The sequence below is a fragment of the Schistocerca nitens genome, chromosome 1 (assembly GCF_023898315.1).
Source record: "Schistocerca nitens isolate TAMUIC-IGC-003100 chromosome 1, iqSchNite1.1, whole genome shotgun sequence".
Taxonomy (NCBI): domain Eukaryota; kingdom Metazoa; phylum Arthropoda; class Insecta; order Orthoptera; family Acrididae; genus Schistocerca; species Schistocerca nitens.
In genome coordinates, this window is record NC_064614.1 from 1,268,851,353 (window position 1) to 1,268,869,435 (window position 18,083).

Here is an 18,083-nt window from a genome sequence, read left to right on the forward strand (position 1 = left end):
GCCCTTGTTTAGTAGAAGCTTCACTTAACAGATTTTTTATATTGAATTTCTGGTACACATCTGTGACTGCTGGCTCATGAATCACATCTGTAGGTGACACCTCTTAATCCACTTTCAATGAACTTCTAGGTTCCCTAGACAAGTAGTTATGCAAGTTTTATTAGTTTATACTTTGAGAAGCCATTTTATGTTGTGAATATTTTCAGTCTTATATTTATGATTTAAGAATTATAATCTTTAAACTATATTGGTGTTAAATGTTGTCCTCAGTTCCACTTATCAGAATGTATGTATGTTTACACAGAGACAGTCTCTCCTACCCATTCAATTGACAAGGCACTGAATAATATATTGAAGTGTGTGTGTGTAGCAGTACATAGCAGTTTTAGTTTGCAATGAGTATGTTGTAATTAGTCTAGTCATCTTTTTGATTCCTATAGAATATTTTAATACTACTGTGCATTATTTAGTTTATGTAGCCTATAACAACAATAACAATATGTACAGCATTTGGATATGGATTATAAAGTTTAAATTGTCTTTTGTTAAGGGAAGGCAAATAGTATAGCATTTTACACTCAGAATGTTCTTATACATCTACAATAACTTTTCATTGACTTTATTATTACACTGTCAAGTAATACTACATTATGCAATGCATATTTATGTTTATCTTTTAGAGTTCATACTTATTTATCAATACACTTCTAATAGAAACATAATCTGTTGCACCAGTATTTCCATTTTAAAAATATGTAGCTCTTCATTTTGTAGATGGATACACAAGACAGGTGGTTTCCAGCTGTAGCCTTATGCAGCACTAGTGTTTGTCTATCTGTGCACGCGCCATTAGCGCAACCCTCTGGGCCCTCTGTACAACTTCTGGACAACGCTTCTTGCGAACGAGGCGGCAGTCTTGGAAGAAGCCTTCATTTCTGGGGAATCCATGGCTTTCATCACTATAGGTGACCAGTCCTGGAAATGAATGCAAGACACAGTAATTTAAATGTTAGCTCAGAACAAAACATACTAACACTAACACTTTTGGGCTTACCGAGGCCCCAGATGCGTCCTCCTCGGAACTCCCCTTCGTATCTCATGCCATCAGCACGCCAAAATACCCCGTGTCCATGAAACCAACCTTGCATGAATTCTCCTTCATACCTGAATTTCAGAAAGATATATTTAATAAATAATTAATAATAAACATTAATTAAAACACTACCTCCACAAATTTATGCTTTTGTTGATATTTAACAGTGAAAACGTTTGTTTTACAAATCTACATGAGTTAGTTGGAGGATCTGGCAGACAATTTTGCTGCAGTATTTTGCTTCTGCTGCTATGGAAGCAAAATAGCACATGACAAATGAAGAAAGGATGATATAAGAAGCATACTAACATGAGCAAAGAGAGCATGTCTTGAAAAACAAACATAAGGCAGGAATTTCTGAAAATGTATGTCTGGAACATGGCATTGTATGGAAATGAATCATGGACTGCAAGAAAAATCAGGAAAGAAGAGAATCAAAATATTTGATGTATGGTGTTAGAGGAGGATGTTGAAAACTGAGTGGACTGATAAGACTGGAACTGGGAGATTGTCTGTAGAATTGTTCTGGAAAAGTATAAGTGAGAAATACTGACAGTGAGTGGATGAAAGGACAGGATCATAGGATGTGTGTTGAGATATTGTGAAATCCTGGCAGACCACAAAATACGCCATAAGACTACTGATGCAAAAAAAGGTGCTGCATCACAGCAAGATTGGGCTACCCAGTGATCACGTTGAAACCACACATGGTCTCAGTTACCCTGCGGTATCTTTTCTAGAGCAAAGGTTAAAATGTTTGTATGAAATTGTGGACACATATTTCTATTTAACATGCCAGAGGTAAGATTCCTCTGTGAAAGTTCCTATGATTCTGCATCAAACATTTACAATACATTGCCACTGCTGCTGTACCTGACAAAGACAGTTTTGATTATCTACTGTGTAGTACTATTCAACTGTTGCTAAGTGGACAAACAAGTTAAAGTTCAATCAGAGCAGCTTCGATAATTACTGTAGTGGTTGGCTACCCAAAAATTATTGTGAAAGTGCATAAAATGGTCAAAGATCACCAACTAAAAGCATGGGAAACTGCTGAAGTTGTCGGGAGGTCATCCAGATGGGCATATAACATTTTAACAGTGGAATTGGATATGAGAAAATTATTTGCTAAATGGATGCGGTGAGGATCAGAAATGCAAGACAATGCATGCCCACTCACAAAGTGGCAATGCCATGCCGAAATACATGAGTTAAGCTACAAATTGTTGACCCCCCCCCCCTCCCCCCTCTTATTCACCTAAGTTGGGTCCATAGACTTCCATCTCTTCCCGATGTTCAGAAGCTTCCTCAGTGAATGGAGAGTCTCTTCAAATGAAGAACTGACAGCTGAAGTTGACAGGTATTTTGGAGACCAGGAAGGTATCTAATTTTCAAGATTGGATCAAGGCACTGGCATGCTGGTGGACTAAGTGAATTAGTGATCAGGTGGTATAAAAAAGTTTCACTAAGGCAAGTCAATTATTTCTATTCCATTCCAAGAAATTTTCAAACTACTCTTGCAGATTACATCCGCATTTGACGACATCACTAATTTATACACTCATTTAGGATGGTCATAACCAGACAAGTTATATGAGAAGTGTAGGCTACATTTACTTAATTGAATCCTCAGTGTGTATGCACCATTGTACCTCAAATCAGACACCAGGTATTTTCTATAATCATCACAATTGCAGCAAAAGGTCTCCTGAGTGTCCACACGTGTCATTTTTGTGGTATTCAGTCCAGAGACTGGTTTGATGCAGCTCTCCATGCTACTATATCATGTGCAAGCTTCTTCATCTTCAAGTAACTATTGCAACCTACATCCTACTGAATCTGCTTGGTGTATTCATCTCTTCGTCTCCCTCTATGATTTTTAACCCCAATGCTCCCCTCCAATACTAAATTGGTGATCCCTAGATGCCTCAAAACATGTCCTACCAACCCATCCCTTCTTCTCGTCAAATTGTACCCCAAATTCATCTGCTCCCCAATTCTATTCAGTACCTCCTTAATAGGTACTGAATCTGATCTTCAGCGTTCTTCTGTAGCACGACATTTTGAGAGGTTCCTTTTTCTTCTTGTCTAAACTATTTATCCTCCATGTTTCACTTCCATACATGGCTACACTCCATACAAAAACTTTCAGAAAAGACTTCCTGACACTTAAATCAATACTCGATGTTTAAAAATATCTCTTCTTCAGAAATGTTTTCCTTGCCATTGCCAGTCTACATTTTATATCATTCTTCGAGCATCATCAGTTATTTTACTCCCCAAATAGAAAAACTCAACTACTACTTTAAGTGTCTCATTCCCTAATCTAATTTTCTGAGCATCACGGGATTTCATTCGACTACATTCCATTATCCTTGTTTTGCTTTTGTTGATGTTCATCTTATATCCTCCTTTCAAGACACTGTTCATCCCATTCAACTGCTCTTCCAGGCCTTTTGCTGTCTCTGGGAGAATTACAATGTCATCAGCAAACCTCAAAGTTTTTATTTCTTCTCCATGGATTTTAATTCCTACTCCGAATTTTTCTTTTGTTTCCTGTATTGCTTGTTCAGTATACAGATTGAATAACATTGGGATTAGGCTACAATCCTGTCTCACTCCCTTTCCAACCACTGCTTCCCTTTCATGCCCCCCAACTCTTATAAATGCCACCTGGTTTCTGTACAAGTTGTAAAAAGTCTTAGCTTCCTGTATTTCACCCCTGCCACCAACATAATTTGAAAGAGACTACTCAAGTCAACATTGTCAAAAGCTTTGTCTAAGTCTACAAATGCTATAAACATTGGTGTGCCTTTCCTTAATCTATTTTTAAGATAAGTCGTAGGGTCAGTATTGCCTCACATGTTCCAACATTTACACAGAATCCAAACTGATCTTCCCCAAGGTCAGCTTCTACCAGGTTTTCAATTTATCTGTAAAGAATTTGTGTAAGTATTTTGCAGCTGTGACTTATTAAACTGATAGTTCGGTAATTTTCACACATGTCAACACTTCTTTTCTTTGGGTTTGGAATTAATAAATTCTTCTTGAAGTATGAGGGTATATTGCCTGTCTCATACATCTTGCTCACCAGGTGGTAGAGTTTTGTCAGGGCTGGCTCTCCCAAGGCTATCAGTAGTTCTAATGGAATGTTGTCTACTCCTGGGGCCTTGTTTCAACTTTGGTCTTTCAGTGCTCTGTCAAATTTTTCATGCAGTATCAGATCTCCCATATCATTTTCATTTATGTCCTCTTCCATTTACATAATATTGTCCTCAAGTACATCGCCCTTGTATAGCTTTCCCTTCTTTGCTTAGAACTGGGTTTCCACTTGAGCTCTTGATATTCATACAAGTAGTTCTCTTTTCTCCAAAAGTCTCTTTAATTTTCCTGTAGGCAGTATCTATCTTACCCCTAGTGATATATGCCTCTACATCCTTACATTTGTCCTCTAGCCTTCCCTGCTTAGCCATTTTGCACTTCCTGTTGATCTCAGTTTTGAGACATTTGTATTCCTTTTTGCCTACTTTATTTACGTTTATATTTTCTCCTTTCATCAATTAAATTCAATATCTCTTTTGTTACCCAAGGATTTCTACTAGCCCTCATCTTTTGACCTGCTTGACCCTCTGCTGTCTTCACTATTTCATCTCTCAAAGCTACCCATTCTACTTCTATTGTATTTCTTTCCCCATTCTTGTCAATCATTCCTAATGCTCCCTCTGAAACTTTCTACAACCTCTAGTTATTTCAATTTATCCAGGTCCCATCTCCTTAAATTCCCACTGTTTTGCAGTTTCTTCAGTTTTAATCTGCAGTTCATAACCAATAGATTGTGGTCAGAGTCTACATCTGCCCCTGGAAATGTCTTACAATTTAAAACTTGGCTCCTAAGTCTCTGTCTTACCATTATAAAATCCATCTGAAATCTTCCAGTGTCTCTAGGCCTCTTCCATGTATACAACATTCTTTCATGATTCTTGAACCAAGTGTTAGCTATGATTAAGTTATGCTCATGCAAAATTCTACCAGGTGGCTTCCTCTTTCACACTTACACCCATTCCATATTCACCTACTACTTTCCCTTCTCTTCCTTTTCTTTCTATCAAATTCCAGTCCCCCACAACTATTGAATTTTCATCTCCATTCACTATCTGAATAATTTCTTTTATCTCATCATACATTTCTTCAATCTGTCCACACATAAAACAAAAATATTTGTAAATGCCTTCTCTATTAATGTTGTCCACCACTCGAACAAGCTCCACTGAATAGGTCAGGAGTTCACTACACTCAGGTGGCGGCTACACGGGTAGCGGAGGCTGTGTGGCGTGGACTGGGAGGTTTTTTAGGTTAGAAGGCCTCGGGAAAGTACGGGGTGGGCTGCAATCTCAAAGGGTGCATGGCAAATAAAGGATGTGCTTGGATCAAGGAACAGTCGGAATTGTAGTTGTAAATTGTTGTAGTTGTGCTGGGAAAGTCCCTGAGCTTCAAGCGCTAATAGAAAACTCAGAAGCTGAAATCGTAATCTGGCTAAAGCCTGAAATAAGTTCTGCAGAAATTTTTACGAAGTCTCAAACGGTGTTCAGGAAAGGTAGATTAGGCAGAATTGTTGGTGGAGTGTATGTGTCTGTCAGTAGTGGTTTATGTTGTAGTGAAGTCGAAGTAGATACTCCGTGCGAATTGGTATGGGTGGAGGTTATACTTAACAGCCGGACGAAGTTAATAATTGGCTCCTTCTACTGAACCGCAGACTCCGATGATATAGTTGCTGAACAGTTCAGAGAAAATTTGAGTCTCGTAACAAATAAATACCCCACTCATACGGTTATAGTTGGTGGGGACTTCAACCTTCCCTCGATATGTTGGCAAAAATACTTGTTCAAAACTGGTGGTAGGCAGAAAACATATACAGAGATTGTCCTAAATGCTTTCTCCGAAAATTATTTCGAGCAGTTAGTCCACGAACCAAAGCGAATTGTAAATGGTTGCGAAAACACACTTGACGTCTTAGCCACAAACAATCCAGAGCTAATAGAGAGCATCATGACTGATACAGGGATTAGTGATCACAAGGTCGTTGTAGCTAGGCTCAATACCATTTCTTCCAAATCCACCAGAAACAAACGCAAAATAATTTTATAAGTGGATAAAGTGCCACTAGAAGCCTTCCTAAGAGACAATCTCCATTCCTTCCGAACTGACTATGCAAATGTAGACGAGATGTGGCTCAAATTCAAAGATATAGCAGCAACAGCAATTGAGAGATTCATACCTCATAAATTGGTAAGAGATGGAACTGATCCCCCATGGTACACAAAACAGGTCCGAACGCTGTTGCAGAGGCAACGGAAAAAGCATCTGAAGTTCAGAAGAATGCGAAATCCCGAAGATTGGCTAAAATTTACAGATGCGCGAAATTTGGCACGGACTTCAATGCGAGATGCCTTTAACAGGTCCCACAACGAAACATTGTCTCGAAATTTGGTAGAAAATCCGAAGAAATTCTGGTCGTATGTAAAGTACACAAGCGGCAAGACGCAGTCAATACCTTCGCCACGCAGTGCCGATGGTACTGTTACCGACGACTGTGCCGCTAAAGCGGAGTTATTGAATGCAGTTTTCCGAAATTCCTTCACCAGGGAAGACGAATGGAATATTCCAGAATTTGAAACACGAACAGCTGCTAACATGAGTTTCTTACAAGTAGATACCTTAGGGGTTGCGAAGCAACTCAAATCGCTTGATACGGGCAAGTCTTCAGGTCCAGATTGTATACCAATTAGGTTCCTTTCAGATTACGCTGATACAATAGCTCCCTACTTAGCAATCATATACAACCGTTCGCTCACCGATAGATCTGTACCTACAGATTGCGCAGGTCGCACCAGTGTTCAAGAAGGGTAGTAGGAGTAATCCATCGAACTACAGGCCTATATCATTGACTTCAGTTTGCAGTAGGGTTTTGGAGCATATACTGTATTCAAACATTATGAATCACCTTGAAGGGAATGATCTATTGATACGTAATCAGCTTGGTTTCAGAAAACATTGTTCTTGTGCAACACAGCTAGCTCTTTATTCGCACAAAGTAATGGCCGCTATCGACAGGAGATCTCAAGTTGATTCCGTATTTTCAGATTTCCGGAAAGCTTTTGACACCGTTCCTCACAAGCGACTTCTAATCAAGCTGCGGGCCTATGGGGTATCATCTCAAATGTGCGACTGGATTCGTAATTTCCTGTCATGAAGGTCGCAGTAATAGACGGAAAATCATCGAGTAAAACTGAAGTGATATTAGGTGTTCCCCAGGGAAGCGTCCTGGGACCTCTGCTGTTCCTGATCTATATAAACGACCTGGGTGAAAATCTGAGCAGTTCTCTTAGGTTGTTCGCAGATGATGCTGTAATTTACCGTCCAGTAAGGTCATCCGAAGACCAATATCAGTTGCAAAGCGATTTAGAAAAGATTGCTGTATGGTGTGGCAGGTGGCAGTGGACGCTAAATAACGAAAAGTGTGAGGTGATCCACATGAGTTCCAAAAGAAATCTGTTGGAATTTGATTACTTGATAAATAGTACAATTCTCAAAGCTGTCAATTCAACTAAGTACCTGGGTGTTAAAATTACGAACAACTTCAGTTGGAAAGACCACATAGATAATATTGTGGGGAAGGCGAGCCAAAGGTTGCGTTTCATTGGCAGGACACTTAGAAGATGCAACAAGTCCACTAAAGAGACAGCTTACACTACACTCGTTCGTCCTCTGTTAGAATATTGCTGCACGGTGTGGGATCCTTACCAGGTGGGATTGACGGAGGACATCGAAAGGGTGCAAAAAAGAGCAGCTCGTTATATATTATCATGTAATAGGGGGGAGAGTGTGGCAGATATGAAACGCGAGTTGGGATGGAAGTCATTAAAGCAAAGACATTTTTCGTCGCAGCGAGATCTATTTATGAAATTTCAGTCACCAACTTTTTCTTCCGAATGCGAAAATATTTTGTTGAGTCCAACCTACATAGGTAGGAATGATCATCAAAATAAAATAAGAGAAATCAGAGCTCGAACAGAAAGATTTAGGTGCTCGTTTTTCCCGCGCGCTGTTTGGGAATGGAATGGTAGAGAGATAGTATGATTGTGGTTCGATGAACCCTCTGCCAAGCACTTAAATGTGAATTACAGAGTGATAATGTAGATGTAGATGTAGATGTAGATATCCTGTACCCTGTGTTCAATTTAATTCTCTGCTCTGCTGCATTTATGAAAAAGTTAAAGCACTTTCTTTGATCAGAATCATAATTTTTCTATTAAAAAATTAACATAAATGACAATTTATTTTTGTGAAACAGTGAAGCAACTGTTCAGTCCTCATCCCAGATATGTTTTTGTCTCTCTGCCCATTTCTCAGTCAACTGCATCATTTTCTTTCTCCCCTCTCCTCATTAGTCTTTTGTTGTATCCTATTCCTCTTCCACTTTGTTTTGTATCCACTGCTGCCTGCACCCTCAGTTTAAATCTATGTACCTGTTATCTATCTTTGTTGTTGAACTTTTCATGATCTTATATGATGTAACTTACCAAATGAAAGCGTTGGTATTTCGATAGACACACAAACAAACACAAATACACACACAAAATTCAAGCTTTCGCAACCAATGGTTGCTTCATCGGGAAAGAGGGAAGGAGAGGGTAAGAAGAAAGGATGTGGGTTTTAAGGGAGAGGGTAAGGAGTCATTCCAATCCCGGGAGCAGAAAGACTTACCTTAGGGGGAAAAAGGACGGGTATACACTCGCACACACACACATATCCATCCACACATATACAGACACAAGCTGATATATATATATATATATGTGTGGATGTATATGTGTGTGTGTGTGCGAGTGTATACCTGTCCTTTTTTCCCCCTAAGGTAAGTCTTTCCGCTCCCGGGATTGGAATGACTCCTTACCCTCTCCCTTAAAACCCACATCCTTTCGTCTTTCCCTCTCCTTCCCTCTTTCCTGATGAGGCAACAGTTTGTTGTGAAATCTTGAATTTTGTGTGTATGTTTGTGTTTGTTTGTGTGTCTATCGACGTGCCAGCGCTCTCGTTTGGTAAGTCACATCATCTTTGTTTTTAAATATATTTTTTTCCACGTGGAATGTCTCCTTCTATTATATCCATTGTTTATATTGTAGTTATTTCTAAGAGTTGTATTCCATATGTAAGGTTTCATATAACATGCACATCATAACCAGCGTATTGTAAAATATATAGAATGTCTGGTTGGATGTAATAGAGAACCTGATGACATTAATCTTTCCAGAATATACAAATAAATATTGTTTCACCAGAAAAGAGCATACTTTTGAGAAACATTATTTCATAAGTTGCAGAGCAAACTGATAAAACTGTATATGAAGTATCAAATAAGGACCTATGGATGTCTGATATAAACACAGGAGAAAGGGGTGGGATTTATGTTAATGTGAATGATACTTATCTAACTGACCCACATTTCTTCACAACACTCTTTGCGTGATACCTAGACTGCTAAATGCCATAGCGAGAATACTTCTTTATGTTCTCTATCAGTTGCAGTTCTCTTCCTTGTTCTCTCACACTCTAGCGGCCTATTTGCACTAGCATCCTGATAAGGCATGCTGGTGCCTGCTGTGTTGGACACTAGCAACCACATTAGATATTCTCGTACCATCATAATTTTCTGATGCTTTTTTTACATACACCAATACACCATATACACAACACTTGGTATTTCTGCAGTGCAGAAAAGTAAACAACTCAAAAGTTTAATATAACAATGCAGACTGGCATGAGAACCCTGCTTGACATTTAGGCCACAACAGCAGATTCTAGCTGCCTTGCTCTCAAATGTACTACATTTTTCGTGTAATTTTGAGAAAATTACCAAGCAGTGTTACATCACTTTACTTGACTTTTTGTACATCTTAAAAGAAGTATATTTCCCGTTTGTTGGAAATCCCCTTTCAGTAACTTGAACTGTTTATGAAATAAAAAAGGTATTACATTAAAAATATGAATACACAATATTAATGCTCCACAACAATATTTATTTAATTGTTCATCATGAACCAGCTTTTGGCTTCCTAGGCTAATGTCAGATAACTTAATACTAAGCAGATAGTCCACACAACTTCAGCAGGAGTTCATAGGTGTACAAAGATGTGTGACATTTTATGACTTTGCAAGCACAGTTCCATTACGCACTCTTCCTAAAGTAACAACAGCCAGTTATTATTTCTTTATTTCTCTCACCATTTGCTAATATGCTTGTTATAACTGTTCCACACCCACATATAGACTTCTTTCTCCCATTCTCCCTCCCCTCCCCCGCCCCACCCACTCTCTTTTTTTTTTTTTTTTTTTTTTTTTACCTGTTCAGCACATTCACCAGTTTGTAGTTGTATATGAAATATGACTCCTCCCCCCACCCCTTACCCATGAACATGGATATTGCTGTTGGTGGAGCAGCTTGCATGCCTCAATGATACAGGTAGCTGTACCAGTACCTTAGGTGCAACCATGGCAGAGAGGTATCTGTTGAGAGATCAGTTAAATGTGTGGTACCTGATGAGGGGCAGCAGCCTTTTCAGTAAATGCAAGGGCAACAGTTTGGATGATTGGCTGATCTGGCCTTGTAACATCAATCAAAACAGCTGTGCTGGTACTGCAAACAGCTAAAAACAAAGGGAAACCACAGCCATAATTCCTCCCGAGGGAATGCAGCTCTACTGTATAGTTAAATGATGATGGTGTCCTCTTGGGTAAAATATTCCAGAGGTAAAATTGTCCCAGATTCAGGTCTCTGGGCAGGGACTACTCATGAGGGTGTCATCACCAGGAGAAATAAAACTAGCCTTTTACAGACTGGAGCATGGAATATTAGATCCCTTAATCAAGCAAGTAGGTTAGAAAATTTAAAAAGGGAAATGGACTGGTTGAAGTTAGATACAGTGTGAATTAGTAAAGTTTGATAGCGAGAGGAACAGAACTTCTGGTCAGGTGAATACAGGGTTATAAATGCAAAGTCAAATAGGGATAATGCAAGAGTGGGTTTAATAAGGAATAAGAAAATATGAATGCAGGTAAGCTACTATGGACAGCATAGTGAACACATTATCGTAGCCAAGATAGACACAAAGCCCACACTTACCACAGTAGTAAAAGTTTATATGCCAACTAGCTCTGCAAATGACAAAGAGATTGAAGACATGTATGAGGAGATAAAAGAAATAATTATTCACATATTTAAAGAAGACAAAAAATTTAATTTTGATGGGGGGCTGGAATTTGATAGTAGGAAAAGGAAGATATGGAAAAACAGTAGGTGAACTTGGACTGGGGGAAAGGAATGGAAGATGAAGCTGCATGGTAGAATTTTGCACAGATCATAATTTAATCATCACTAACAGTTGATTTAAAAATCATAAAAGATGGTTGTACATGTGAAAGAGACCTGGAGACACCAAAAGGTTTCAGATTGATTGTATATTGGTTAGGCAGAGATTTAGGAACCAGATCTTAAATTGTAAGATGTGCACTCTGACCACAATTTATTGGTTATGCACTGTAGATTAAAATGTAAGAAACTGGAAAAAGATAGGACATTAAGGAGATGGGGTCTGGATAAGAACCAGAGGTTGTTGAGAATTTCAGAGGGAGCACTAGGCAACAGATGACTAGAAAATGGGAAAGAATTACATTAGAAGCTGAACGGGTAGCTTTAAGAGATGAAATAGTGGAGGGTGTCAGTTGTCTGAGACTGCGGTCATGTGTGTGTGTGTGTGTGTGTGTGTGTGTGTGTGAGAGAGAGAGAGAGAGAGAGAGAGAGAGAGAGTGTGTGTGAGAGAGTGAGCGAGTGTGTGTTTGCGTGTGTGTCTCGTCTATTTTTGACGAAGGCCTTACTGGCTGAAAGCTTTATTTGTGACAGTCTTTTTGTTGTGTCTATCTGCGACTCAGCATCTCCGCTATTTGGTGAGCGGTAACTTTCCTTTTCATAATATTGTCACATCAATCCTGGATGTTCCATTGTTTCAAAAAGAATACAAATGTTTAAGAAATAAGATTGATAAGAAATGCAAAATGGCTAAGCAGGAATGGTTAGAGGAAAAAAATAAGGATTTAGAAGCACTTTTCACTAGAGGAAAGATAGATACTGCCTACAGGGAAATTAAAGAGGCCTTTGGGGGAAAGAGAAGCAGCTGTATGAACTCAAGAGCTCAGATGGAAAACCAGTCTTAAGCAAATAAGGGAAAGCTGAAATATGGAAGATGTATACATATAGGGCCTGAACAAGGGAGACGTTCTTGAAGGCAATATTACGGAAAGGGAAGAGGACATAAATGAAGATGAGATGGGAGATAAGGTACTGCGAGAAGAATCTAAGTTGAAACTAGACCCCAGGGGTAGATGATATTCTATCAGAGTTGCTGATAGCCTTGGGAGATACAACCACAACAAAGCTCTACCATCTGGTGTGCAAGATATTTGAGACAGGCAAGGTGGTCTCAGACTCCAAGAAAAATGTAGTAACTCCAAGTCTTTATTGCAAAATACTAACACAAATTCTTTACAGAAGAATGGAAAAACTGGCAGAAGCTGACCTCAGCAAAGATCAGTTTTGATCCCAGAGAAATGTAGGCACACACACAACGAAATACTGACACTATGAATTACCTTAGAAGACAGGTTAATGAAAGACAAACCTATGCTTATAGCATTTGTAGCCTTAGAGAAAGCTTTTTACAGTGTTGATTGGAATACTCTCTTTGAAATTCTGAAGGTAGCAGGGATAAAATACAGGAAGTGAAGGCTATTTACAACTTGTACAGAAACCAGATGGCAGTTATAAGAATCAAGGGGCATGAAAGGGAAGCGGTGGTTGAGAAGGGAGAGAGACAGGGTCGTAGCCTATCCCCGATGTTATTCAATCTGTATATTGAACTAGCAGTAATGAAAACAAAAGAAAAATTTGGAGTAGGAATTAAAGTACAGGGAGAAGAAATAAAGAACCTTCAGGTTTTTCAATGACATTGCAATTCTGTCACTGACAGCAAAGGACTTGGAAGAGCAGTTGAACAGAAGGGACCTTGTCTTGAAACGACCATATAAGATGAAATCAAAAAACGCAAAATTAAGATAATGGAATGTAGTTACATTAAATCAGGTTATGCTAAGGGAATTAGATTAGGAAATGAGACACAAAGTAGTAGATGAGTTTTGCTATTTGGGCAGCAAAATAACTGATGATGGCTGAAGTACAGAGGATATAAAATGTAGACTGGCAATGGTGAGAAAAGCATTTGTTAACATCATATACAGATTTATGTGCTAGGAAATCTTCTCTGAAGGCATTTGTCTGGAGTGTAGCCATGTATGGAAGTAAGACATAGACAATAAACCATTTAGACAAAAAGAAAACAGAACCTTTCAAAATATTGTGTTATAGAAGAATGTTGAAGATCACCGTTGAAGATCAGATGAGTTGATCACATAACTAATGAGGAGGTACCGAATAGAATTGGGGATACAAGAAATCTGTGGCACAACTTGAACACAAGAAGGGATTCTGAGATACCAAGAGATCACAAATTTAGTATTGGAGGGAAGTTCGGGGTAAAAATCATAGAGGGTGACTGTTAGAACTTCTAGTTTAACAAGTATTTTTAGGAACGACACTACAACACATATATGCCGCAGAGTAAGTTAACATGTGTACACGTTAGCGTTCAGATAACACTGAGTCTCAGTCTAGCGGCCGCTGCTCGGCTGGCCGCTTAGGTGGCGCCGCTGCTGCATGGCTGGCAGGCAGACAGCGCCGCACGTAGAGGACGTGCGTAATTGCGCGGCGGCACTTTAAATGATCGGCGAGTCACAACACTTTTCCCCCCTTTGAAATTGTTGCACTGGTCTTGATGGATGTGTCCTGGAGATGGCTGACGTCCATAGGCGTTGTGTGACTCGACGTAAAGTCTCGAGGAGGAGGCTTCCCGTACGGACGGAAGTGTCCCCGATGATAACGGGTCGAGATGACAGGAGACGTAGGGGTCGAATCTGCTGGGGCCCCACGCACCAATCTGCCCATTGCGGCAAGTCCAGTTGATATGACAGGAGACATGGGCGATGCGTCAGCGTCTGTTGGAGGAGGAGGCGAGCAGATGTACTCTGACACTGGTTGGTCCTCCGGTTCCCGCATGGGCACGTCGTCTGGTGGCATCCGTTCTGGTGCTGGCATCGCGATGACGGGTAGAGGGCGGCGTTGTGAGTATGGAGACGTGCCAAGATCCCGAGCATCAGGGAGAGTCAAGGGTGGTGTGGCGGCATTCGGAACAGGTGTTGTTGGCACCCGAGGCCGAAGCTGGTCCGAATGACGCACTGCAACACCTGTGTCCGTCTGGATTTCATAAGGGCGTCTGCCACGGTGTCTTAAGATGCGGCCCGGGCTCCATTTTGGCCGCCTGCCATATCCCCGTACCCAGACGAGGTCGTCGGCGGTGAACCGGCCAAGTGACGGCTCCCGCGGCCGGGAGGTGGGAGGCCGCAGAAGATGAAGTAGAGTGCGGGGCTGTCGGCCATGTAAGAGCTCAGCCGGGCTGTGATCGCCCATGGGGGTGAAAGGGTAAGACGCCAGGAACTGGAGAAGCGCCTCATCAGCAGCAGAAGAAGTCAGAAGTTTCCGCATTTGAGCCTTAAACGTGCGGACCAGTCGTTCAGCCTCACCGTTGGATTGTGGATGGAACGGCGGGGCCGTGACATGCGTAACACCGTGACGAGCACAAAAATCTGCAAAGTCAGAAGAGGCAAATTGCGGACCATTATCAGTGACAAGAGTAGAGGGGAGGCCTTCCAAAGAAAAAATGCGGGCGAGAGCACTGGTGGTTGCCGCGGTGGTAGGTGACGTGCAACGGACAATGAAAGGAAAGTTAGAGTAGGCGTCAATTACGAGGAGCCAATAAGTACCTAAAAAGGGTCCCGCAAAATCAGCATGAATGCGCTCCCAGGGCTTCTCAGGCGAAGGCCACGGTGACAAAGATGACTTCGGGGCAGCGGCCTGTGACGCACAAGGGCCGCAGGCAGCGACCATGTGTACAATTTCAGAGTCGATGCCAGGCCAGTACACATGACGGCGCGCCAGAGATTTTGTGCGCGACACACCCCAGTGCCCCTGGTGAAGGAGGTGCAAGACCGAAGCACGCAAAGACGCGGGGACCACAACACGCGGCGAAACATTGTCAGTGGAGAGGAGGATAACACCATCCCTAGCCGTGAGGCGGTAGCGCAAAGGGTAGTAGTTCCGCAACGGATCAGAAGTCTTAGCGGACGGGCGATCAGGCCAACCCGTCTGAATACAGCGTAAAACCTGGGAGAGGGTAGGGTCAGAACCCGTAGCAGCCGCCAGCCTGTCCCCAGTGATGGGGAACCCGTCCACAACCCGCTGCTCGGCAACATCCAGGTGGAAACACAAAAGTTCGTCCCTATCGAATGCCTGATCAGGGCCCATGGGGAGGCGAGACAAAGCATCAGCATTCGCATGTTGAGCCGTTGGCCGGAAATGAATCTCATAGTTGAAACGGGACAAGTAAAGAGCCCAACGCTGGAGGCGGTGTGCAGCCTTGTCGGGAAGTGACGTTGATGGGTGAAACAAGGAAACAAGTGGTTTGTGATCCGTAACAAGATGAAATTTTGTGCCATAGAGAAAAACACCAAACTTATGAAGAGCATAAATGATGGCCAAAGCTTCTTTCTCAATCTGAGAATACTTTTGTTGGGCATCCATGAGCGTTTTGGAGGCATAAGCAATGGGTTGTTCCGAACCGTCAGAAAAACGGTGCGCAAGGACTGCCCCAACCCCGTAGTGAGAGGCGTCTGTAGCAAGGACAAGATGTTGGCCAGGTCGATAAGTAGCTAGGCACGGGGCCTGTATCAGCATAGTCTTCAATTTCTGGAAAGCCGCGTCACAGGACGCGGACCAGTGAAAAGGCACGTTTTTATGCAACAGGCGATGCAACGGCTGAGCCACCGACGCTGCAGACGGTAAAAACTTGTGATAGTATGCTAGTTTCCCCAAGAAGGCCTGCAGTTCCTTAACAGACGTAGGGCGAGGAAGGGCATCGATCGCAGTGACAGTTTGTTGAAGCGGACGAATACCATCCCGAGAGAGTTGAAACCCCAAGTACGTGATAGATGCCTGAAAAAATTGTGATTTCTGAAGGTTACACTTAAGACCTGCAGTCTGTAAGACAGTAAAAAGTGTGTGGAAATTTTGAAGATGTTCGTCAGTGGTGGAGCCCGTGACAACAATGTCGTCCATGTAATTGATACACCCAGGGACAGGGAGCAAGACCCCTGAAGTAGTGAGACGATCCAACTCCTGTTTGACCCGATCACGAAGGGCCACAGGAATGGGCCAAGCCCGAAAAAACTTAGGCCGAGCAGTGGGTTTGAGCGTGATATGAGCTTCAAAGTCGTGTGCCCGGCCTAACCCAGGAGAAAAAATGGACGAAAAGGTCGTCGACAAAGAATCCAGTTTAGCATAAGGAATAGCGTCGGAGACAATATTGACAGAGTCATCTATGGAGAACCCAAAAACGCGGAAGGCATCGAAACCAAAAAGATTTTCTGCGTTGCCCTGGTCGACCACAAATATGGGAACAGTGTGAACGACGGATTTGTAAGATACCTCAGCATTAAACTGTCCCAAGAGAGAAATCTTCTGTTTATTGTACGTCCGTAATTGCCGAGTGACAGGGGACAGGAGTGGAGAACCCAGCTGAAGATACGTCTGAGAATTAATTATAGTGGCGGCAGAACCGGTATCCACTTGCATGCGAACATCTCGACCAAGGATTTGGACAGTGAGGAATAACTTCCCGGAAAGGGAAGAAGTGCAATTGACAGACAACACAGAATCAGAATCAGCGTCATGTTCATGGACGTCATTTATGCGGTCGGATTTACAAACGGAAGACACGTGACCTTTCTTTTTGCAATTGTGACACACAGCCCAACGTTGTGGACAATCCTCGCGTGAATGTTTCGTAAAACACCTTGGACATGAAGGAAGTTGCCGGGGATTTTGCTGCAGTTTCTTAGGGGTTTGTTTACGGCTTGGCCGAGGCTGCGTGTGGGAGCGCACTGCGGCCACGTCGGCCGGCGGGGACGCGCCGCACGCGTCGTCAACAGCGCACAGAGGTTGTATTTCCCCGACGTCACCCCACGCTTCTATTTGTGCCCCAGCGGCGCGAGAAATTTCAAAAGACTGCGCAATGGAGAGAACTTCATCTAAAGTCGGATTCGCCAACTGAAGGGCACGTTGCCGAACTTCTTTGTCGGGCGCCGACCGGATAATAGCATCCCGTACCATGGAATCGGCATAGGATTCTTTGTGAACATCAGTAACAAAGTGACACTTTCGACTGAGGCCGTGAAGTTCAGCAGCCCAAGCGCGATAAGATTGATTGGGTTGTTTGTGACAACGATAAAAGGCAACACGAGAGGCTACCACATGCGTTTGCTTTTGAAAATAGACCGACAGAAGGGAACACATTTCAGCAAAGGACAAAGACGCAGGATCCTTCAAAGGGGCCAATTGCGACAACAACCGATACATTTGAGGCGAAATCCAGGAAAGGAACAGAGACTTACATGCTTGTTCGTCCGAGACATAAAATGCCAAGAAGTGCTGTCGAAGACGTTTTTCATAATCCGACCAGTCTTCTGCCGTCTCGTCGTAAGGAGGAAAAGGAGGTACAGCCAACGACGAGAACCGGCCCGCATTTGACGCCGCGACGAAATCGCGAATCGCCGCCGTTAGAAGCGTTTGCTGTTCAAGGAGATTTTGCAAGAGTTGCTCGACAGTAGCCATGGAACCCTGTGAGTCAACGGTGAAAAGGAAAAATCCACTACCTCGTCGCCAATTGTTAGAACTTCTAGTTTAACAAGTATTTTTAGGAACGACACTACA

General features: G+C 42.1%; 1 protein-coding gene across 1 annotated transcript in view; it reads right to left on the reverse strand.

The window, feature by feature from the left end:
- Positions 1-603: 603 nt before the first annotated feature.
- LOC126201997 (MORN repeat-containing protein 4 homolog) overlaps positions 604-18,083 on the reverse strand; it is a 39,609-nt gene continuing 22,129 nt past the window's right edge. The window contains exons 3-4 of the mRNA XM_049936828.1: positions 1,055-1,164; positions 604-975 (exon numbers count right to left, since the gene is read on the reverse strand). Of these exons, the coding sequence (XP_049792785.1) occupies positions 821-975; positions 1,055-1,164 (265 nt within the window). The 3' untranslated portion in view covers positions 604-820. The remainder of the gene's footprint in view (positions 976-1,054; positions 1,165-18,083) is intronic.